This window comes from Leuresthes tenuis, unplaced genomic scaffold, assembly GCF_036924035.1.
Source record: "Leuresthes tenuis unplaced genomic scaffold, fLeuTen1.0.hap1 SCAF_16, whole genome shotgun sequence".
NCBI lineage: Eukaryota > Metazoa > Chordata > Actinopteri > Atheriniformes > Atherinopsidae > Leuresthes > Leuresthes tenuis.
In genome coordinates, this window is record NW_027325370.1 from 31,165,363 (window position 1) to 31,190,946 (window position 25,584).

Here is a 25,584-nt window from a genome sequence, read left to right on the forward strand (position 1 = left end):
AGTTACATCAGTTTTAGTCCTCTTCTAATTTTTTTTCATAAACTCTTACAAAGAACACATTTTGTTTCATCATTATTTGAAAAAAAAAACAGTGCAGGGGATATAAGTTGAAGGAGATTTGAGTCCAATAAAGGCAACAAACTCTGGCCTCTCAGGGGCAGAGAAGGGCTTCGTGCTTTGAAGATCCTAGAAAGGAAAAAAAAAACGAAATGCACCTCTAATACACTTCAGATTTTTTTCCATATATCATAGCTAATATAATAATAGCATCTATGGATATGCTACAGTGTACACATAAAACCTTGGGACGGTTATGGGAAGTATGTATGTTTTTGAACATTAATAGAGAAGCAGAGATACTGTGATGTGTGTGTCTGCTGAACAGTTTCAGTCATTTGAGTCTGTCGGTTTGCAGTTTTCCTTATACTGGGTTTGTTCCTTTGAAGTCTTGATTCCAACAAAGAGCCTAACATGTGCAAAGAAACAGAAATTCTTGTTGTTTTATTTAAAAGCCCAGTCACCAGAATAAGATGTTTAAGGCCACAAACACATAGAATTACTGATACAAAATGTGTTTTTGGTTCAGAAATGATGAAAACTTCTGTGTTCTGAACAAATATCAAATGTGTAACTTCTTTCTTTAGCAACAGGGTTGCCAGAGCCTTAGAAATATAAATAATACAAGCTTTTTTTGGATTGGAAATTCCACTACAATAACTGACTCAGCACCAGCATGAGGCTGTTAGAATTGAGCCTCTTCCTTTAAATGATCTCTAGTGCAGCATACTGCCAGATGGGCTAACTTCCCACGCACGTGACCTTGCTTTTACTGAAATTTACCAGTCAAAGCTGGACCCCTAAAGCGGTGAATACAACACATGGCAGTTATTTGTAACAAGGTGTTATTTTCAAATGATACATTTACAGTTCATTTAGATAGAATAGCTAACCGCTGAAATGCTACAGACCAGGTGATACGTCCTGAAAGGCCGTAACAGGGAAGTGTGGAACAAAAAAGAGCAGAGGAAAAGCGTGGCTCTTGTTATGTATGCCACAGGGTCTGCTGCTTTATGCACTAATGCACGGTTAGTTTGGATCTAAACCACGTTTTTTCTGTGCTCATAAGCACTGGACCATGTCAATATCAGAGCTATAAAGGGCAGATGTAAAATCAAAAAAGTACAGAGACATCTATAACTATTTCTATGTGTGTGTGAACTTGAAAATGCACATTGGACAGTACATTTCAACAGACTGTGCCAGCTTCTGTTCCTTTCCATATTCTTCATTAGTTACATCAGCCATTTTTACATTCAGCAACTTAACCAATTTAAATAAAACCCAGAGCTAAAAAGGTTGAAACAGCCAGCATTATGATGCTGGCCTCACCTGTTTCCACATCGTGGAAGGCTCTGCCTTCTACAAGAATCGGTGCCTCTCAGACATTATTGATCTTTCACACAGAACCCATGAGTGTGCGTGTCGGTGTGCACACCGTAAATGCACTTTCTTATGTTTTAATTCGTGTGTTTCACTGTTTGCTTGTCACTGAATTCACTGTATGAACATGCATGTCGGACTCAGACAAAGGGACATAAAATTTATTTATTAAACGAATCTTTCTATTTTCCACCATCCAGCCTGGCAGTGTTTTTTTAACATGGTACAAAGACGGCCTTTTAACATTTTTCTACACAGAAAAATAATAATTTTATAATTTCGCCTTCAGTCGGTCAGATTTCATGAAGAGGCAGAACCGACGGAGCCAACATGCTGCCGGGGCCACACAAGCTTCTCTGTGTGTAGCTCTGCTCCTTTGGCAGCTGGGCAGAGGTTTACTAAAAGGAATTTAGCCCGTTAGTCAGAGTTAAACAGCCTAAGCGGCAGGACTGACAGGTTCGTGCAGGAGTTAATGCATTTCTTTCTGTTTCCTGGTGCATCTGTCTCATTGAACAGAAGCTCATCAGACAGCAACGTCACCGCGTCCACCACAGCCCGAACAAACCCGGTGTCCCCGCAGAGGAGCCAGAGCACAGGTCGGTGTGCGGGAGGTGAGGCTGCGTGACTCCCAGTCAAAGTGTGCGTGCGTGTGTGTGTGTGTGTATTCATTCTGATCCCTTTATTCTCATTGGCTGCTGAAACTTGTTGGAGCTTTTCCCGCTCGAATAAAAGAAAGCTCCAAGAACCTATGAGTGCTAGCGACCCGCACCCTCTTGCTGAGCCCGCCCGGTCCAGAGTCTGACGGGCACCGTCAGAGTGGCTCAGCCTTCACGCTGGCTGAGGAATCTCATCTCATGTCAGTCAGATCAGCTTCATGAGCACAGTGACAGTGTGAGGACTCCCTCCGATCCAAACAGCGCCTGAATGTCTCCATGCAGACATTCACTCCAGTTAGACTCCGTTTTGTCTTCTCAGCTCATCTTCGAGACATTTTCCTCCTACAAACACCTGCAAGTCAACACTTGAACTGGATATCTGTCTTTGTGGGTTTTCTTTTTGTGTCTTTCTCCCCCCACATTTTTTCTTTCTTTCTTTTTCAATGGTACAATGTCATCTTTACAAGGAAGTTTGCCGCGTATGATGCGCCCGGCCCCCGGACAGAACTATGCCCGCACTGGATTCCCCCTTGAAGGTAGGTGTGAGCCGGCTCCACAGCAGCCTGCCAGGCCGGCAGACGCGCGCAGGGTCGATGATGATGATTTTATGAGCAGGTTAAGAAATGAAATAAACGAAATGTACATGAAAGAAGGAGCTTTAATCAGGCAAACTGATCTGGCATGACTTCACAGACAGTCAAGGCCTTTCTTCTGAAAACTAGCTCATTTTGCCAAATAGTCAGATAAAGGTCCGCGAGACTTTATCGGTGACTGTTTCAAAATTCCAAATGAATCCAAAATCTAAGGAAATGTCGGAAATAGCCTGCTAAGCTTTAAAGTCACAAAACGGTGCTATGAAGCAGATAACTGGGTGAATTTGGACAAAGAGGTTCTGTCTCCGCTTTAGTTTCGGATGGAACTGGCGACTGTTGTTACTTCCTGGTCATCTGCTAATTGTTCCGGTACTGTCCACAGAAATGTGTTCAGTAACCGGTGCCGGGAGGCCTTAATTACATCCACAGCAGAGTAAACCTGAGTGTGACACCGTGTCGTCCACAGTATCCACTCCTCTGGGACAGGGACGGGTCAACCAGCTCGGAGGGGTCTTCATTAACGGTCGGCCGCTGCCCAATCACATCCGACACAAGATAGTGGAGATGGCCCATCACGGGGTCCGGCCCTGTGTCATCTCCCGGCAGCTGCGGGTCTCCCACGGCTGCGTCTCCAAGATCCTCTGCCGCTACCAGGAGACCGGCTCCATCCGGCCTGGAGCGATTGGTGGCAGCAAGCCCAGGGTGAGAAGAGGCGGACAGGCCTGGTTCAGCGCAGCAAGAAAAAATATGTGTGGATATGTAGATCCTGTTAACTTCACACACGTGTGTGTGTATAATAATAATAATAATAATAATAGCAACAACAACAATAATAATAATAATAATAATAATAATTATCATTATTATTATTATATCATTATTATTATCATTATATTATTATTATTGTCATTATTATCATTACATTATTGTTATCATTATTATATTATTATTATTGTATCATTATTATCATTATATTATTATTATTTTTATTGTCATTATTATCATTACATTATTGTTATCATTATTATTATCATCACCATCATTATATTATTATTATTATTATTATTATTATTATTATTATTATTATTATTATTATTATTATTATTATTATTATTATTGTTGTTGTTGTTGTTATTATTTCCACCGGCGGCCTTCAGGCCACACTTGACGGTGTCCTTCCCACCTGCAGCAGGTAGCGACTCTGGATGTGGAGAAGCGGATAGAGGAGTACAAGCGGGACAACCCCGGCATGTTCAGCTGGGAGATCCGGGATAAGCTGCTGAAGGACGGGGTGTGTGACAGAAGTACTGTCCCTTCAGGTGAGGCCTCTTCTGGTAAGCTGCGTTTAACTGAGTTCATACGTAAATGCATATACGTGTCTCTGTGTGTGTGTGTTTTCGTCTTTTAAAAAGTTAGTTTTTCGAATGCAATGAATGAAAATAGTGTTGAAAATTTAGTCAAATGTTGTTGCTCGGAAAATATGATAACAACAATAAAAAATGTAAATGAAATAAATAGTACAAATAATTCTTCTGACCGCCGTCAGTCCGCCTGTTACCGAGCTTTCTGTGTATCTGCAGTGAGTTCCATCAGCCGTGTCCTTCGAGCTCGATTTGGAAAGAAGGATGATGATGAGGACTGTGACAAAAAGGATGAAGATGGAGAAAAGAAAACCAAACACAGCATCGACGGCATCCTCGGCGACAAAGGTAAGATAACACGCACGCAGACTGCTGTCAGCTGCTGTTGAGGCTCTTGTCTAAGTGATAAATTGCCTACAAATTGGGTCTAAATGGGTTTTTGGCGCTTTGGGGTTACCGTCTCCCAGCAGAGACTCAAGCAGCTTAATTATTTATATCAGGGGGGTGTTGGAGTGGATCGGGCCCCTGTGGTGCGTCTTAAATGCTCCGTTGAAAGCGACCCTGACGGATGAGCGATGTGCCAGTCGATATCAATTACAGGAAGCCTTACAGTGTCACCGCTGACACAGGAGCGAGGGGCCAGCAGGCCCCGTGGACGTCCGATTCTCCCGGCTTCTGAATGGACTCACATCGAAGCAGGGCAATAATTACAGCAGCAGATAAAGGGAGGACGGAGTTAAACTCATCCGAGTCGAAATGATTTGGTGAGAATTGACGGAATTAAGAAAACAGAGAGACCCCAAAATATTGTCATTTAACTCAAAGCCATGATATTTCTGATGGTAACATTTAAATGACATGAACAGGAAATGAGTGACTTCTTTTGTGAGTGTGTGTGTGAGTGTGTGCTTTCTGACCCTTGGTGCCATTTTTTCTTTCAACACTGTCATCGTCCTCCTTTGCATGCTCTTCTGAGGATCAGCCTTTCTGTCTCCCTGTCATCCGGCCTGGCACTTGATAATTTGAGGAGTGAGCCTATTACAACTGGTAATGAAAGTGGTGTTTGATGAATAGGCGTTTGTGTTGGAGAAGGGTGTAATAGCTCAAAGGCATAGTAAGAAATATATTTATCCCCTATCAGCCCTCACTCTCACAGTTCCAGGCACACACTTTCTCTTCAAGAGCTTTAAAGGAGATTAAATTGAGCCTTTTATTTCTTTTCACTTTCATCTCCCAGTGGCTCACGACATGGTGTGAGGCCCACAGCATAAATGCATGAGATTTAAGGTTTCCTTTCCTGATTTTTAGATTGGATTCTTAACACGAATTTCACATGTTTTTCTGAGATTTTTGGTGGCATGCTGACAGAGGTCTGACTGGATGCCACTAAACGCACTAAAAATACAACTCACCGTTGTTTCCATCTCATGCATTTTTTACATGATGTGGTAGGACTAAAATACTCTTGTGGAAGGGATGATTTGGTTTGATTTTGGTTTTGCAAACACAAACCTGAGAGATTTACAGCTCAATCCTTCTGGTTTGGAACACAGGGAGAGCTCACAGTGACAAACCGCCTTTTTCCACAAGTGACTGCAATTAGTGTTTCAGCTTTTCCAGAATCTCTTTTGCAGATGCATTAAAAACACAATATATTATTCATTTCTTTAGGGCAGGTTACATGAATGTGGTCTGATGGACCAAAGACAAATTTCCAGTTCTTCAGTTTTTCAGTCAATATGCTGTTTACCAAAGAGAATAAGAATTCACTTAGGAGGACGTTCCAGCCTGCTTAAGAAAAGAAAAAAGGGTGCATGGAATTAAAAAAATGCAACAGAGGTGATGAAATGCTGCTTTACAGAGAGCACAGGCCATGGGACGTAGCTGCTATTAATAATCATTTTCCCCGGGCGTCCGCTCTTACTCCTCGCCATCTTCACTTTCTCACAGTCATTTTCAGGTTGAAATTGAGGGAGACCCAAATGTTGGTGGGAGATAACACAATCATCCCAGCCTCGGTCTGGGGCTGTGCATCACTTTATTAAACTGGGATTAACCTTCCCTTTCTCCCCTGCTGGCTCACAGCAAAAAAAGAAATCACATTTTTCAAGCACATGTTAAAGACAACAATGTTCTGGAAGGCAGTGTGAAACCTGGAGGAACTGGATCAGGGCTAATAATAGCAGCTATCATTACCATCTTTGCATTGAAATGAACTTCTGTTCTGGGATCTAACGAAAAACAGCTTTTTCTGTCTGTGTGTGGGCTCCAGATGGCACTAACAGTGGGCCCAACAACATGAGCAGTTTCATGTTTATATGCTTTCTTCATACTGTAACTTTGATGTGAAAAATAATAAAGATAAAGATGATGAAAGTCCATCATTTTAAATGAACATGATCTGCAGAATATGACTGAACAATTTAATTCAATCGTTTAGAAACAACCCAACCAAAATGCATAATCCACAGTACCAGTCAAAGGTCTGGACACACCTATCCATGACTGAACTGGTGTGTCTGTATGTAATGAAGTATTCTGAATAATTTTATATTGCTTTATCAGAATGTATCAGAAAATATTTCAGTTGAACCGTTGTGCTACATTCAGTAAAGACGGTGAAACTGGTGAGAAAAACATACTAAACATAAATATTGAAGATAAACTGATGCTCTGACACAGGCTCATATAATGTAATATTGCTATAATGTGGTCCAATCAATCATTTCCAATCAGTAAAACTGAAGGGATCAATACTGATGGAAAAATGTGCAGGAAAAGATTTATAAGTTATCCTTTTGTATAGTTAGAAAAAATATTTCTAATAAATGATATATATCATGTTTTTATGAATAATTCCTTACAAATTAGACTGTGTCCAAAATCAAGTCAGGTTCTCCTTTAATGAAGTCATTAAATAAATGTGGCTGATATGAGCGCCTCTCATCCCTCAAAAGGGGGTTGATTGTGAACTCAGAGGCTCAGAGTTTGTGAAGGATTTGATATATACATATATGGATATATGTCTTTTCCCTTTGGTTTCATTAACCAGAAGGCCTTCTCTGTAACGACAGGAACATTTTCCTCAGTTGTTGGTGTCCTCAGCCAGGGAGGTCTGTGTGCTGGTATATGTTACACATGTTGGCTTTTTCTCCTCTGATGTTGACAGCAGCGGCTGTGGCGCTGTGCTGACCTGAGAACACTATCCATTCTGCTTTTTAGACTTTTACAGTGGAGGAGGAAAAAGGAGGAAAGAGGGAGCTGTTTATGCCAAAAAACAAAAAACAGAGGCTTAGAAGCGCTGATCCTCTGGCGCTCGTGCTTATCAGAAACATTTGCAGTGACACTGCCACAGTGAGAGTTCATCATATGAGCTGCTGCCAGCACTGATTCTTGCTTGCTTTTAAGTTATTCAAGGCCTGTTGGGGCCCCCAACACCACTGCTGTGTTTCAGGTGAGACGCTCCATTTCCTCTCCATCAAATTATTTCATTTGCTTTAAGACAATGGAGATCAAATCTTAACACTTTCTATATTAGTAATATTGTCAGCTCCTAATCGCTCTTTACCAGCTGTCCAAAAACATGTTTAATATGAAGTAAACGTTCCTATAGTTTGATTAATTCAAGCATCAGCCCTGCTCCTTTAGGCCTCTCTTGCCTTTTGTAAAATGAAGAAGCTAATGGTTGGATCAGGCTGTTCAGTGGCTGGAATGGAAACTGGGTCACTGAAGAGGCACAGAGAGGCAGGCTAAAGAAAAGCAATATACAGACCCATGAAATAGAAATATCACTTTCTTGTTGCCTGATATAGATGTTAGCTTTCTGGTCCTTTTCCTCTTGCTAATGAGACAAACTAATGAATTCAAAGTGGCTCACTTTGCAGTTCATCAGGGGCTGACCCACTTGTTCAGGTTTATTTTTTATGTGGACACCTCCGCTTTACAACAAAAGTCGTCTCAGGGGCTTTTACAGAGAAAACAAACTTTCCTTTATTTCTTGTAGGACTTGTAACTTTTCAATGGTATCTGTGATAAAACAAATATATATATGGAGGAGTTGCTGAACTGGGTGGGGGCTTTTAATCGGAGAATAGCAGCCCACTTCTTTGGCCTTGGAGTATTCAGTAGCCATTCCTTAATCCCTCTTTCATTTTGCCGACAAATGCCAAGAATCTTGTCTTGCGACCCAATAGGAAGCTGATCACTCAACAAAAGAGGAACGGTGCACAAAGAGCAAACAGGCAAAATGGGGTTGGGGGAGTCAGAAGCCTCTGGCATCCCATTAGCAGCCTATTTGTAAAGGATACACACAAGACAATGGCAAACAGAGAAACCACAACAAATACACAAACAATATGACAACAACACAGCGACTGTCAACTCTGGTTGGTCTTTAATTGAGCCCTTGTTGAGCCATGTGCACAACCCCCAGAGTCGGAGCACTCGTGCACTACAGATATGCAACTCCAGTTTGTTTGGAACACTCATGGTGTTCCAGTACACTCTAGTTTCACAGGTAATGTTCATAAACAGGCTTTCAACAAGTCCATTTATTTATCAGGCAACCCAAATCTATAAATCTTGATTTTCAAATTTTTTAAATACACCAAATATTTGTGTGAATATGTGGAAAGCTAAATGCTTTAAAAACAAGTCATGGTTCTAATATTTAACTGACACTTTTTTGGGTTGTAAGCTGCTTCTGTCAGGACTTGGCAGGGAAAGGTCTGCTCTGAGCTGACCCGTTTAACTGCCAGGCAAAGCACAGTCCATTACACACAGCGAGGCAAAGAGGTTTCCTTCTCCACCTCAGTTCTCTCAAGGCTAACAGTATCAAACACCGTCGTCTTTAAACCTGCCGCTTTCTGCCAAAATCCTCCTTTAACCAAATACTCGACTGGTTTATATGTCACTGGCTTTAGGGCTGTTCCTCCATCTGCTGTATAACTGCACATTTTTAAATTAGAGGGAGCAAAATGATCTGTCTCTTGATTAAACTGTGAATGAAATAATTTGAACATCAGAAATTGGCATTTTCTTGCCTTTAATCATGAAAACATGATCTAGTCTTTAATGGTGGGGGGATAACTACTGAGAATCAGAAATAACTGGGCCCAGTCAGACAACAATGTAAATAGAAATGTGAGCAGCTGGCAGGAACAGGGAAACATCTCTGCTATGAGTCTAAGGTAAAACAATTCTGCAATCACCCTGGAAACATGCATCACAACTGCTGGGAATTTTAAGACTGCTATAGTTGTGAAAAAGACTCTTGGATATTGTATTTTTTTGTAAATGTCATGACTTTCTTCTGCTTGGTTACATTTTTGAGAGGAGAATCTGTGAAAGGGCTAAAAAAAAACGACTGTGAAAGCAAAGCTGAAGTGTGTATAACTGATTATTCATATTAGCAGTGAATGCAAAGTGTGAGCGCTGGGAAATGGCTGCAAGAATTATTATTATTTATGAGTAGATGCAACACTAAAATCCTGTTTAAAATTTCCTGTGTGTCTCGATCTATTAGATGGCTTATTCATGGTTTTCCTCATCAGTCCATGAAGGAAATCACATTCACCAAATGCAGCCATCCAGTGTAATTGGCTAGAAAATGACCTTAAATATACAGAGATTAGTGCGGAATAAAAGCCCAGCAATTTTGGGCTGGATTGGGGTGTAGAATAAAATGTATATGCTACTGAAAGGTATATAAGTGGATTAATGCCCATTTTTCTGTCAGTGCATTCGCCTAATTTGAGCCACATGGTGAACACACACTCCAGTCGTGATAGGAACTGAGCACAGTTCCCTCGGCAACCTAAAGAAAATAGATGAGGGACTACGCTCTGACTGTTGAGCTGATCCTTCTGTTTTCTTTTGTTTTTCTTTTGGATCTATGTGGTCCATACACAGAAGTGGTAAGAAGAGCATTTATGGCTAACAATCTTCCAGAAACAAAAAAACCCTTTAAGTAAAACACTGCAGAAAGATTTCAACATACACTCCACTGCTTTTATGGCCACCATACTTCCAGCTGAAAGAACCTCCCTCATTATACGTGTTCTTTATTTTGTCGACCAAATGTCCATATGGCACCGATGTGTCTATGATACAAATCTAGTTACACAGATTGCTGTGTTGTAAAAAAAAAGATTGTGGATGTCCTTAGTAAAATGGAGCAGTGTGTGAGGTTTATCTGTATCATGTATATAAGATTTATTTTTATTTTTGATATTTACAATGTCACACTTTTCCAGATGAAATGACCTTTTAGATATGATTTTGATGAAAAACCTGTGGACCCAAGGAGCTTTGTTTCTGTTTTCAGATATGATGTAATCATATTTGCATTTTATTTTATATTAGCAGGGATTTATAAGAGACGTATATTTAAAACCTGAACATAATGCCTGGTTTGAAAATGTATCACTTCTTACAAAGGCTCTTCCTAAAGTCAGTTGGTTTGAAAGTTTTTGCAGTCCAAGTATGAGCAGAGAAAAAAAAGGTCTGCTGTCAGACGTGGTTCTTCTGACTGATACACAAACAGTTGCAAACACAAAAAAAGGAGAAAAAAAAGAAGAAAATGGAGGCTAGTTGGTGATTTTGTGCTTACTTTTGCCATTGAGAGAGTTGATGAACTCCTCCAGGTTTTTTATAAAGAAAGGAAACAATATGAACCAAAGGCTTGAGGCAGGCAGGCTGACAGTTTATAAAGTGCCGGCCATTGTAGCCTTAAGGCAGATGCATGAATACCTCTGAATAGACTCCCTCAAAGTGACACGATTGAACCAGACAACAGCTAAATGCTGAAAGGAAAGCTTCTCTTCTGAGCTGCCTTGGTTGATCGGCATTTGTAATGTTCCTGCTCTGAATGCAACTGCACTGGGATGTGTTACTGTGGTCCACTGTCTTTTTTTGTTATCGCCGTTGAAGCAAAACCTTGTGCATTCTACATTTATCCAAGCAGCAGGTGTTTTGTTACGACAGGGAAAATAATTTAAAAGAACAGCTTTCAAACCATGTGTAAAATAACTTTTTCCCTATTGATTACATGGTTTTGAATTATTTAATTTGAAAAAAAAAATCTATTCGCTGAACAACAGGGAAACATGGAAATAATATGAGCTTTCAAACCAGATGGGATATATTTATTTTTTTTAGTAAGAAGGCCAGAAGAGTCTCTGAGGGTTACAGACCATGGTATCTTCTGAAAAAAATTTCATTATTTTTCTGAAAACAAATACACAGCTCTGCACCTTTATTGCACCAGAAGCATAAAGTGGGGTGAAGTGATACAGAGACCCTGACTGCATCCACATTCATCCATCCGTTTTTTCTATACCCACGAACTCCATCTTAGTTCGCGGGGAGCTTATCCCAACTGTCATTGGGTGAGGAGCGGGGTTCACCGTTGCCCGGGAAAAGTGCTACCACACACGTGTCATGTGTTCCACTTTGTAGGCTAAGGAATATTCAGATGTCTTAGTTGAATCTTAAAACATTCCAAAATATTAACCATTTAGCAATTTTTTCATCACTCATGTCTCATTTTCCACCCTAACCTACCAGGACCTACACAACATGTGTTCATAGTTTAATAAGTGGTAGTGCAGTACCTCTGTATTTAGGAGTTAAGCACCTCACCTTTCTTTGATCGCACAAATATATGTGCAGTAATATTACTCTGTCATATTACTAGCTTTTTATGTTGAGCTGATGTGAGGAACGTGCCCAGTAGTAAGCAGGGCTTCTCTGGTTACTTGTAACGTTTACTTTGTGATAAATCTTTGTGGCTATGTGACGTTGAGATGGTGCGTTCAGTCAGAGGCTTCTCCAGCTCCTCTGCAAAGAAGAACAGTAAAGGAGTTAATTTCAACCAGCAGCTATAACCACATTTGACAACTGCTTATGACAAATAATTCTGTGTATAAAGTATTATTTCATTTTTAATTCCAGTTGTACGATTGATAGTGTTTTTAAGGTAAATTAAAATAAATACTTGAAACTGAATTGTTTTTAGTTTGCTATGAAAAATGTCTCTAAGATGCAAGATCGTCCAGGAGGTCTGGCTCAAGATGGTAGCAAAACAGTTTTATGAAAGAGTTACATCAAATATTTATATTAAATGTGAGTTACAACACCAAAGAAGAACAGCGAGATAAACAGGTCATACCAACTATGTCCAAAAACCCATTTCATCTCCAGCTAAGGAGTATGTAAAATGGCCACAGGTTTACTTCAGGCAGTTTGTAGAATAGCTTTAAAGTTATGTGAAGGAGGGAGTGTCTGTAAGCTGAAGCAGCTCATTCCACACACCCTCACATCAATGGAACATTTCTGAGAATTCAATTCAATTCAATTCAATTCAATTCAATTCAATTCAATTCAATTCAATTCAATTTAATTTTAATTCATGTAGCGCCAAATTATAACAAATGTCATCTCAGGGCACTTCAAAGATACAGCCCAATTCAAGCCACATTAATTGTAATACAATCATAATCCAATCAAATCCAATTAATTGAATTCCAAATTAATCCAGTTTCCTACATACAATGAACAAATAAAGTAGCCTAGCTAAGGAAACCAACAAATTGCATTAACACTTCTCTTCAGTCTAATCTGAGCGTGCACGAGGCGACTGTGGAGAGAAAAAACTCCCTTTAACATGAAGAAACCTCCATCAGAACCAGAACCAGGAAGGATCCATCTGCCTGGACCAGCTGGGGCTGAGAGGACAGGAAAGAGGGGACAACAAGCACCATAACACCAGACCAGAGATACCTGCTGAGAGAGAGAAACACAAGTTAATGACAACAATGATGTCATATGTACATGGAGGGAGGAGAGGTGCATCATGGGAGCTCCCCCAGCAGGCTGGGCCTATAGCAGCAGAACTATGGGATGTTTCAGGCTCACCTGAGCCATCCCTAACTATAAGCTTTATCAGAAAGGAAAGTTTCAGCCTGATCTTAAAGGTAGAGAGGGTGTCTGCTTCCTGAACCCAAACTGGCAGCTGGTTCCACAGAGAGGAGCCTGATAACTGAAGGCTCTGCCTCCCATTCTGCTTTTAGAAACTCTGGGAACCACAAGGAAACGTGCAGCCTGAGAGCAAAGTGATCTGTTGGGAAAATATCCAACTATGAGATCTTTAAGATATAATGGAGCTCGGTCATTAAGAGTTTTATATGTGAGGAGAAGAATCTTAAATTCTGTTATGAATTTAATTTAATTTAGTTTCTATGCATCACCCTGAGACAGGATGTTCCTGATTTTAGCAATATTACGAAGGTGAAAGAAGGCAGTCCTAGAAGTTATATATGTGAGTCAAATGATGAATTCTGGTCAAAAATAACTCCAAGGTTCCTCACTGTAGAACTAGAAGCCAAGGAAATACCATCTAGAGTAACTATATAAGGAAGGATGCATATGGGAATGTTTACAGGGGCACGTGCCCCGGTAAAAAATGTCTGGTGACGTGCCTGGCTCAGGTCCAAAGATAACAACTTAATTTTTATCTGAATTTAGAAGCAGACAGTTCTGAGTCATCCAGGTCTCTATGTCTTAAAGATAGGCTTGTAGTCTGACCAACCTATTGGTTTCATCTGGTTTCATAGATAAGTACAACTGAGTATCATCAGCATAACAATGGAAATTTATGCCTTGCTGTCTAATAATGTTACCTAATGGAAGCATGTATAAAGTGAAAATAATTGGTCCAAGCACAGAACCCTGAGGAACTTCATGAATAACTCTGGTGTGTGAGGAAGATTCTTCATTTACAAGAACAAACTGGAATCTATCAGATAAATATGACTTAAACCAGCCTAATGCAATTTACTTGATAGCAAATGTCTGACACTGAATGTATGTGGAGCTTTCTGTGGTTGGACTGGCAAGTCCAAGGTTTTGGTTAGGGTGCCGGTTGGATATTGGTATATCTAGGTTTCACAAATTGATACAAAACTCTTTCCTTCCTTCCAGAGTTGAGTTAATTCTGTTGTCTTCTCATCCTAACCAAATTTATGACTAACATTTACCGCACATTTTTACCTTTAATTTTGGCCAGAGTCATGATATTGGTATGACATAAGATGATGATGTTTAAAATCTACTTAGTAACTGACACCAAAGCAGAAAAAACAACCCCAAAACAGCTAGTGGCACTTAAATATAAAATCTTCCATTTTAAGCTCTTTATCCTGAAATTTTTCTAGCTGTGATTTGATTCTGGGGTAGAGTCCAGCTGGAAGAATAAACACCCAGTTTCAACCAGCAGAGTTTTTATTAGAAGCCACTGTGATCATTCATCCACTGGCTCTTGGATGCTACATTCACCCCAATATCCAACATCCACCTCAGTCCACCATTAAATCTGTCTCACCAATAACGCAGCCCACTTTCACTGTAGAACATGCCACAGCTGCTTTTGTTCACGGTGCAAAAACGTACCAGTGTTATATTGAAGGCAACATTTAGTAAATGACAGTGTTCAATGTGAATCATCGTTTTTTGTTTGATGTTTCTGATTTTAATGTAAAACATAAAAAACATCAAAGCGATTTTAAATCAAAATCGCTTTGATGTTTTTTATGTTTTGTTTATGAAGGTTGTTATGTGTATGAAAGAAGCAAAGGGGAATTTGTTGATAACAATCTATTTATTCAGGGGCTCTGTTGGTGTCGCAGTCATATATTTATTGTATATGTGTCAGGGTGTCACATACTGATCAGTCACAGTCCCATCTGAAAAGACATGAATGTATGTGTAGCTTTTTTCTATCAATTATAGTCATTTCAAATAAGACATGTTCGTCACAATAAGATGTATGATGTGTTTGACATATGAAAGAGGCCCAAAAAAAGGCATAGTTCGTGAGAAAAATACAAACAAGAATGTGTCATTGACATCCTTCCTGAGTGTTGAGCAGCAGATGAAAAGCTCACCTATTTCTCCATCTCTCACAGACTCAGCAGAGTGCATTTCACTGCCTTCGACCAGAATCGGTAAAGCAGGGAAACAAGCACAAATCACTTCATTTTTTTCACTGCTCTTATTTTTAATCTACTTTCTTCCACAAAAAGATTATACCATTGGTCTTAAAAACTTTCTTCAATTGGTTTATTTAAGCCTGCGGCTGTCCACCGAGGGCTTTGCTGTGTCAAGTATATCTTAAGAATGCCTTTTATTATTATATTTGCTCCCTCCTCTAATCTCTATCAGTATTTATATTGACAGTGGGCAATTTTTGTTTATGGCTATTTTTTATCTTCTAAAATAGACACATCCATTCCAATGCCTAGGGCGGAAAGAAGATAAAGACTTTACATTATTAGCAGTTTGCTAAGACATAATGCGCTGATAAAGCTAGCATCTGTTGTGAGCTGGATTGTGTTCAGTGCCAGTTGTGCATAGTGTGTATGAGAGCATGCAGCTTGTCTGTAACCGCTCCTATAGCTTTCTCTGAGACCTTGTGTTCATAGATGCAGTTATGTTTTTTTTTTTTTTTTTTGAGAAACAACTCAATTTTCAATCTTTCAACTAATTTATTTCAACACTGTGCAGAGTTTCTAAAGCTTTTGGCAAATATTTCACTCACAACTTAAAAACTGCCTACACTGCACTCCACATATGCTGCTTATTATACACTTTTTATGCATTTATGGTGACTAAATACTATTGTGTTGGAGCAGAATCGGAACAAAGACAGGAACAATACTGAAGTGTGTGAATGGGAGTGTGAGCAGAGCAGAGGCAGTTGCAGCGATGCAGGGCTGGTCTCTGCTTCGGCTCAGTTTTGCTCTTCTGTGCCAGCATTTCAGGCCTTTGTTGACTGTATGGGTCCTAATGCCAACTGGCAGATTTACTTTCTTTTGTGTTCTCTGGATGCTTTTTAAAATTTTGGCATTGGCTTCAATTAGTTGAGTGTTTAGACTTGCAAGCAAGGCCTTGGTACGGGCATAATAACCTTAAAGTCAATCCCAAATCATTCCAGTGTACATTTAATGATCCTGTGGCAGATGGTACAGCAAAATTGTGTCTCTAAATATGTAATCATTTGATTAAAACCTTCAGGAGCAACAGAGAGCTTTTCCTCCGTAGAGGACATTTGGTATTATTGATACAAAACTACTCATATTTCAATCAGTGGCAGATGTTCTTAAATTGATGATTTGCAAGGGCAAGTGCAAAGGATATTCATACCAGTAATCATGCATTAGATTAAATGCCAATCTTGCTGGCAAATTCTGTCAGTTGCTGTGACAATATGTGACAATGACCTCCCCCATCCCTCTGCTCCACTCATGCCTCAGCACCATTTGACCTCTTTAATTCGTAAATATGCGGCGGCACTCTGCCTGGCTGCTCAGCTTTAGTGACTCACTCTGTATGTGTTTACTGAAGTTTTACAGAGTGTGTGACAAGGCATGCTTGTGCTCTTTCATGCCCAGCGCCCCCCTGAAAGGTCTGCCTCTTTTAACCCTCAAAGGCACTGGGAGGCTTCTGGGCCTCTGTTGTTTAAGATGAGCCCACTTTGTATGACCAGCTGACCAGAGAGAGGCCTGTAAAGAGCCCTCAAAGGCATGACAAGATATGTAAAAGATCCAGAGCCAGCACCTCTCCTCTTCATTCTATCCTCATCTATTCAAACACCTCCAACCAAAACTCTTTAGCTGCTTAGGATGAGCAAACGCTAAGAGGAAGATGTGATATTCCTCTTACTCCTGGGGGTTTATACCCTCTCTCTGTCAACACAATCTCTTGAATGCGGCCTGCTATGTATATGGTAAATATGCATCAATTTATTAGTTACAATGTCTGCTAAACTTTAATTCAATTCAATTCATTTTTATTTATATAGAGCCAAATTACAACAAATGTCATGTCAAGGCACTTAAATAATATAGTCCAATTCAAGCCAATTGGAATTCAATGAATTGTAATCATAATCCGATCAAATCCAATTAATTGAGTAATCCAATTCATTCATATAGAGCCAATTCAAAAACATATCCTAGCTAAGGAAACCAACAGATTGCACCGAAACTTGTCTTCAGTCCAATCTCCCGTCCTGAGCGTGCCTGTGGCGACTGTGGAAAGGAATGACTCCCTTTTAACAGGAAGAAACCTCTGGCAGAACCAGACTCAGGAAGGGTGGCCATCCGCCTCGACCAGCTGGGGTTTGAGAAGACAGAAAAGAGGGAAAAGAGGGGGGAAAAACACCATAACACCATTCAAAGGAAACCTGTTGGAACAGGGAAACACAAGTTAATAACCGCAATAATGTCACATGTACATAAAATCATTTGAGAAATTAAACAGGGGGAAAAAGAGAGCAAAGTGAGGAAAGGTGTGACAGATGAGGTCCCCCAGCAGTCTAAGCCTATAGCAGCTTAACTATTGGATGTTTCAGGATTACCTGAGCCATTCCTAAACTTGACTTCATAACAGTAACTATCTTAACACTTAATCCAGTGTCAGAAACGTGTCTGAGATATCTGCAACAATACACTGGTTATAAATGGGATGTCACAATGGATTTTGTGTCATTTCTGAGTATGTCTGTTTGAATTATGAAAGCATGAGAGGATCTTGTGCAATATCATTCATTCAGCCATCAAAATGGTTCTATGGGCACACTTAGTGTAACACTTTCTTTGTGCTTCAAACCCAGCAGCTCAAAATGACATCTTCAAATATCCTTTCAGAATTAAGTCGCATAATGATGTTCAAACAACTTTCCCAAGCTTAACAACTACAAGCACCCCAGTATTCCCATTTATCAAAAGGGGACAAAGATTCAGCAGATGAAAGGATCCAGAAATCACTCCTGGGACTTCTTCTGAGTTAGGACAGTGCTGGACCTTTTTTTCAATTAATTGAACAGTTAATTGGAATGAAAAGTATTCTTTTTAATCTTTGGATTTCACAACTATTTGGTTAGGCGTATGCTGTAAATGCCTTGGCCAGGTTTAGACAACAATGACTCTGTCAGGTAATCACAGCTGTGATGAGGCTTTTGCAGCATTTAGCATTTATTCAGCAAAGTGAGAAAGAAATTCAACTATTAGAGAGAAGGGGCCATGACATGCAGCAAAGTGGCACAGAGGTCACATCGGGGCCTGCTGTGAAGAGGACTGCAGCCTCCAGTCATGGGGGACCTGCTTCAATTCAGTTCAGTTCTTTGTATATAATACCAAATCTGCCTCGACCAGCTGGGGGTTGAGAGGACAGGAAAGAGGGGACAACCGTTGTCTGTGTTTTTTTAAGAAGAGCCGACACTATTTCAGTTTCAGAAATGGACTTTTATTGCCTGAATAACAATATGGAAACCGATGGGTGAGCTCATGGTCAAGCACAGCACTCGTTCTGCACAGCTTCATGAAAGAAAGTCACCAAATTTAGCTTAGCCTTTGAGCTAAGATCGCTAACAATAAACATTATATTATCCTTTCAAAATAAAACCTTTTTAACACATTTAAATAAATGCAATTCTGTTGCCATCTTACTGAGCATAATACCCTGCTAACTATATTATTACATTACATTACATAGTTTCAGTATAATGCTGTGCTTTGTGTAACAAACTTACCGTGGGCTCAGTCCTCGTGTACTGGCGCTACACCTGCATCACAGCCCATATTTATGTGCTGAGGAGAGCCCTGCCAACCAGTGAGCATCCATGATACATGAGTAAAGGTGAATATGATCGGTAGTTACTGTGGAAGTGGAATCAACAGCCAACCCGTTACACAAGCACCGTAACACCAGGCCAGAGATACCTGCTGAGAGAGAGAAACACAAGTTAATGACAACAATGATGTCACATGTACATGGAGGGAGGAGAGGTGCATCACGCAAATTTTCTCCCTCTTTCGGCTCCCTCAAGCAGTCACATGAGCTATCAACACAACTTAAGCATCAACAATTAACCTAATAATTTCATCAGCTGTTTAGCCAAAGCAGTCTATTCAAAGGTCAGAGCCTACTGAGCAGAACTGAAAGCAGACACTGAATGGAACTGTACTGGAACTAATATGATTTTCAGAATGATGCGTAATAAGTTTCATGCAGCTCCCCAGAGCTGTGTCAGTCTTGATCCTATGCCTTGCTCAAAGTTTGAAACAGTGTCATAAGAATTTTACAAAACAACCCACTTTTTACACACTGCAGACTTCATGTCCTTCAGTCAGCCCGTGACCTATGTCACTGAGCACTCTGACAAACAATGGTTTCAGGTTAACTGTTCAGTGGGCTAAAGTAAGAACATCAAACAGTCTTTTAGCTCCTCAAACACGATAGACATCTGCCACTTTCACATTTTGTAAGTCCTGACACACACACACAGGGACAGCAAAGCAAATGTGACTCGTGTTATCGCTGCTTTCTCGTCTCTAATTCACATTAAGCTACTAATTCAATAAAAGTTCATTTTGAAATCTTGACATTGTTAACATTGTCTGACATCCTTCTTCTTCATGCCAAACAGAATTTATGGTGGTCGGCCCTTTCTTGGCAGCTTTGCTTTGGTGCCATAAATCTGCTTGCAAACAGCATTTTGCCTTTTAATTTCACTTTACTAATTCTAATTACATGAAATACCAAAACACTTCCATCTAATTACAGGCTGAAATGCCACTAAACAGGGAAAAAAATGCTAAGAGGGGATGAATACTTTAGAAAAGCAGTGTGGGTATTAATTCAACGATACTGGCCCAGAACATGGAACTGGAAAAACAGCTATTATTATGAAGTCATTAGAAGGACCCATTTTACAGCAGCAACAAACCCACGGTTTTGGTTTGAGGAGGGCCATGATTATTTCTTTTCTAGATTATCTTTTTTTCTTGAGTGTGTCTGTGTTTGGCCTCTGTCTGAGGAGCTGCATCATGCTCTCACCCTCCTGATAAAAGATGCCTTTCGAGAGATCTAGTGGAGACAAAGATGAAGTCCAGGTTGAGCCCCTCTATCAGCTGTAACGTCTGTTTCATTACCATAATCTCCACTTTCCATTATCAGCTGGAGAGCGGAGGCGACACCCCCGCTCCAGCAGTCTTTCAAACTTTATTTCCTTCCATCCTGGGTGTCCTCATGTTGCTACCTTCCAAAGTGAGCGCACAGCTACTGCTGGCAGGCAGTGCAGAACCACCGCTGTTCAGAATCTTACAGCAGCTGCCTGGAGTCTTTTTTACACTTCTGTTGAATCGTCTTATATTTCAGTGCTTTACCCATATCATATATTTCATACGGAACAAAACCACAATTGAGTCACAAATCTTAGTCAAAAGTATATTTGCTTGGCTGAAATAATTGGTTATTTTCTTAGCGTATTTATTGTCTTGTCGACCATCTCTTACTGATGATTGAACTAGTGCTTGAAATGTTGCATTAATTATATTCTTGAAAAATGTAAAATTCTGAAACTATTGTCCACATACAAACTTTCCACTTTCTCTGCCGTAGATAAAATTATCAACTGTAAAATACTGGGTGGGGGTGGGGTAAGGTTACTGGTAGTAAGGTGATTCAAAAGAATAGCAAAAAATAATAAGCCTCATGGCAACATATCTGAGACAGAAGCCAAATTTATGCATTACAGACTGAGAGGAAGTGTCAGAGAGAGAAAATAATGTGAGGGGAGGAAGCCTCATTTAATTTCCTTCCCTCCTTTGCTCCAACCGCTGCCCCTCGCTCCTGCCCTAAATCCAGCAGCTTCTGGAGAGAAAACAAATAGAGTCCATCCTTTTGCAGTAGCACCCTGAGGACTCTGAGGTGCCTTTTGGAAACTGATCCCAGCCCACTGCAACAGCCTCAAGTGTTGTCACGCTGCATTAGAGGAAAATTGCTTTGCAACAATCCCCCAGCCCCATCTGTCCACAACCTCCCAGCAAAAAACAAGACATATACTCTACACTGAGGCTGTCTGGTGTGTCTGAAGACATTTGTTCTCCACATTGGTTTTTAGGAATCCAAATTTTTGCAGGAACTAAATTTTAAAAGAATTGATTTAATTACTACAACAGCATGTCCTGAGGCCACGTGTATTCCATTGCGAATACTACTGGCAGCTTTCATAGAGGGTGGCTGGGGGAAAACAATGAGATATTCACCATGAGATTCTTCCAGTGGCGTGTAATAGGAGCCTCACAATAATCCCATAATTCCTTGTTTAATTAAACTACAGAGTGGACCCTGTAGTTGTCTAAACCAGTTTAATTAACCTTTTCTTTCGTACTTCAAAAGTACATGACCATCTTCTGCACATACATTTTTCACAAATGTTCAGTTAGACACATCACTAACCCGTGGACAGTAACCACACAGAACAATCAGTTACAATACACTGTATGATAAACAAGCCTCTATCCCAATGTCTGTGATAGCAGGTGTGTTGTAGGCTGTTAGGCTGTTAAGTGCCTACCATGGCCATATAAATGATTACCTTTGTCTCAAGGTATATGACAGTAAATGTCTCTAAAGATGCATTTTTATTTATCAAATATATCTTTTTGAGTTTTACTTTACAGCCACAGCGATTGTGTATGTACTGGTATATATGTTGAACGTCTCTACAGTGCGTTTAACTGCTGTTAAAGCTGTCGGTCTGCCACTGAGCTGCTCACACGATGCTGTTTCTGCATCTCTGTCGCTCTTCAGCTCAAAGTGAGATCGGTTTTGTGCTGCACTAATTAGCAGTTGTTATTTTGACTCTATATATGATCAAGATTGTTTTCAGAGACACAGAATTTAAATATACTTAAATGAACTGCTTAGTTAAATTCAGGCTGAAGGAAGCAACAGGGAAAGCAGAGATGTCCAGTCTTTACTGTCTTTAGCTAGTATCTCCAGTTCGTCTCGTTGGATCTGCAGCTCCTCACAGGCCAGCTGCGAGCAGCTGTCCCCCAGACCTGAGTCAACTCTGTGGGCTCTACCAAGCTGGTTGTACAGAGTAAATGTTTAAAACAAGTACCCAGGTTTACCCAGACTATACTAGCATGGCCCAAAGACTCTGTGATAATCTGTGATAGCGTAAAGAGCTGGTCCGCTGTGAGGGAAGTGTGACACCCCAACATGCTTTTATTGTTAAAAGAACTGGGACCACCATATGTCTCTTGTGTTAACCAAGACAATCAGAACATTTTTAAAAAGTTCACTTAAGAGAGATAAATTCATTGATGTTTTAAGGGATGCATAAAAAGATGGACGGGTGAAATGACTGAAGAAAAAGGGACAGGATAGGACACCCCTGGAACCTAGATGCTGGTGGTGGATGAGCAGAGTTAGAAGATGGCTTCTGATGACACTGTAACCTTAGAACTTCCCAGATGGGATTGATAAAATATCACAATATTCTATTTGCTGCATCATTCTATGTTTTGTGTAGAAATGTAAATAAGAGAGTGGTTTACCTCAACATCTTACAATACAGACAGAAATCAACCAGGCTGCTGCTTACATCTTGGTTGAAGATTAGATTAGCATCTAATCTCAAAGAGCCTCTCCCAGAGCTCGTCTGGGACACTTGGATTATATCTTTGTCTTATTAGTTGTACACATTCACATGTGAACATTAAGTCAGACCTAATGAGTTACCTCCATGGATCTAGGTTGCCGGATGGATGAAGTGTCAGATGTGGAATCAGAACCTGACCTTCCCCTAAAGAGGAAGCAGCGCAGGAGTCGGACTACATTCACAGCGGAGCAACTGGAGGAGCTGGAGAAGGCTTTTGAAAGAACTCACTACCCTGACATTTACACCAGAGAGGAACTAGCCCAACGGACTAAACTAACAGAGGCCAGAGTCCAGGTAATACACAGACATCACTGTCTGTCCATCTGCTCATTTGTCCATCGATACTCTAACCCTGTTTCTTCTCCCCACACACATACATAAGTAGAATTTTCCCACTGATAAACACAAGAGGAGCAAATGAATTATTTGATCTGTGATCATTCACTAACAGAGACTTGGAAAGGAGAGATCTAATATTCAGCAAACCACATTTAATAGTTTGATGTTTTTGTTCAGGTAAAGTTTTTGTCTTCATCTTTTCGAGGTTTTGTGGATTTGCTCCTCTTGTGTTTATTGATTTATTTAATTTTGGGCCTTTAGGAGATAAAAAGTTGAACTTTTGTGGTGGATTGTGGCAAGATCACACTGTATACCAAAAGTTTGAATGAATTAAATAGTGAGCAGGTTAATGAACTACTAGCTTGAAGGGTTGTGACTGCACACTTTGCTCTTCCTGCACCCTGTTGAATTAAAAACATTTCTGATGTGATATAATAGAAACACCCATGTTTTTAGCAGAGCTTTTATGGTGGGAGATGTGAATCCAAACCAAATGCTACAGCTGAGCACACTAAACAAATGTGGTTTCAGGGAATCAAGCTCCAACTCAGACAACTGCTTTATACAGTACACCAACGTGTTTATAACAGCATTGTTATTTCTTTGATACCATAACTGAAATGTGTCACCTTTGTTATGCACATTTTAATGACAGGTATGTGTTACGTACTCTCTTCCTTCCTACCTGGAAGGGTAGGCCCTGGCCAGTATTTGGGCCTGGTCTTTGAATTGAATCCTGTTATTTAAATGAGGACATACAGTATTTGTTTCATATTTTGTCTGTGATATACCCCACCTCTCACCCAGTAACAGCTGGGATAGGTTCCAGCCCCTCTGCTACCCTGAGTTGGATTAAGCAGGAAAATGGATGGATGGAGTATAGAGTTTATTGCTGGAGACATCTCTGCTGTTCACATCTCTGCTGGAGAACATGCTTTTGATCACTGCTGGGTTTTGATAGCTTCACAGTAACCCAGTTTTTGTGGAGAAAATTCTGTAAAGCTCTTGCAACAGCTGTTGGGTGCTCAGCAGAGGCAGAGGCAGGGGTAGGAGTGGGGGGTGGGGGTTGCATTCTCATGCATGTCTCACTCATGAGCTTCTTGGCTGGAATTTGTTTTTCCCACCACTTTTGAGCTTGTCCCTTTTTGTAAAATTCACAGCAGATCATGGAAGTCTGGTTTCTCGTGGAGCCACAAAGGTGACATGGATCAATCAAAACTGAGACAGTGAGAAGCCAGAGTTGCATGGAAACCAGTCCACTGGCTGCCGCTTTTCTTGTGTACCCGCTGTCCTCAGCATTATTTGTGGACTTTAGCGTCATACTTCATTCAACATTTGCTTACTCTGGCTTCAAAGCAAGTTTTTGATGCTATCATAAGTTTCTCATCCATGTTGACTTATTAAGTGTCAGCTTTCTCAAAAAAAATCCATTGTATATAAAGTTTGAACAGCTGTGGTTCCATGACGAGGGAACTATGTCAATCTGCTAATTAAGACCATTTTTGCTAAAGTGCTCCAGAGCAAGCCTGGAGACAGGCTATCCAGTAAGCTGCTAACAGTACTGGTTACCACACAGAGCAAAGCCTCCAAAGAGTTTCAAGTTTGATATTTTTACGAGTCCAAGCACACTTGCTCACCACTCTATTCTGTGTTATTTCACTTTTTTTTAAAGATGGCTTAAAGCTATGGCTGTCAGACTGTTAAGAAAAATGTTTTACGAAGCTATAATCAGTGTCAGGAAGCTGTGGTCGAGCGACTGAATGGACTTTGTTCAATCAGAAATTGAATCAGTGGTTTGAGCCCCTACGTTTCTCAAAGTGTCCTTGAGAGAGACACTGGACTCCACATTGCTCCTAATAAGCTCATCAGTGTGGATGATAGCATGTGCATGTTTGAGAAAAAGTGATGAATGTATGGCAAGCAAATTTATAAAATTGCCAAGAATTTTACAACTCCCTCTGACTTTTTCCTGCAGCAAATGGCCATCCCGTTCGGGACTCGAACAGGGGCCAACTGCATCGAGTACTAGCCTCTGTATATGGGATGTCTGCTTAACCCACTAAGTCACCGACCACCCCAGTTTTTCCTGCATTTTGTCTGATTTTGGATAAAGAAGAGAAAAAAGTGGCTGAAATCTAACATGATCTAATACTATACTGGACTGACCGTAAATAAATTGAACTATTTTCATCATGCATTCATTTCAACCCAAGAGCACTTAGTTATTAAGTTAAATTAAACCAGGATTGAGCAGCCAGTACCAAACATGAAGCATTGGTAGTTTATGTTTGATATTAGCTGATTGGTGTACAATGTGTTCATTTGGAATAAATAAATTTGGTGAATTCTAAAGATTTCTAAGCTCAGCTATGCTCCCAAAGATTTTAAATCCCGACAACAGGTCCTTAACATTTCTGGACCCTGTTGTCTTTCCAATTACTCATGACAAATGGATCACATGTCATTGTTAAAGAGAGTCCTTGGGAGACAAATGGCTGTCTGGGATTCCAACATTACTGAAAAAAAGAACTCATGCTAATCATTATGATCCAGTCAGTGTTTTTATCTGGGTTGTTTGAACGAGGATCGGGTGTGTCACATGTTTCGGGTGTGTCTGCGTCAGGCTCATTTGGTGAGTTTACGGTTTAAGAGGAATGGCCTCAGATCTGGCCCGCAGTCTTCCA

The 25,584-nt window shown here is 40.3% G+C and overlaps 1 protein-coding gene across 3 annotated transcripts in view; it reads left to right on the top strand.

Annotated features, from left to right (window-relative positions):
* Positions 1-2,481: 2,481 nt before the first annotated feature.
* LOC140272420 (paired box protein Pax-7-like) overlaps positions 2,482-25,584 on the top strand; it is a 68,257-nt gene continuing 45,154 nt past the window's right edge. Inside the window, exons 1-5 of one of the 3 annotated variants that reach the window (XM_072367866.1) lie at positions 2,482-2,632; positions 3,156-3,391; positions 3,879-4,032; positions 4,270-4,398; positions 22,656-22,855. In XM_072367866.1, coding sequence (XP_072223967.1) covers positions 2,548-2,632; positions 3,156-3,391; positions 3,879-4,032; positions 4,270-4,398; positions 22,656-22,855 — 804 coding nt within the window. In that variant the 5' untranslated portion in view covers positions 2,482-2,547. The remainder of the gene's footprint in view (positions 2,633-3,155; positions 3,392-3,878; positions 4,033-4,269; positions 4,399-22,655; positions 22,856-25,584) is intronic. The other 2 variants (XM_072367867.1, XM_072367868.1) reach the window with 2 other exon arrangements.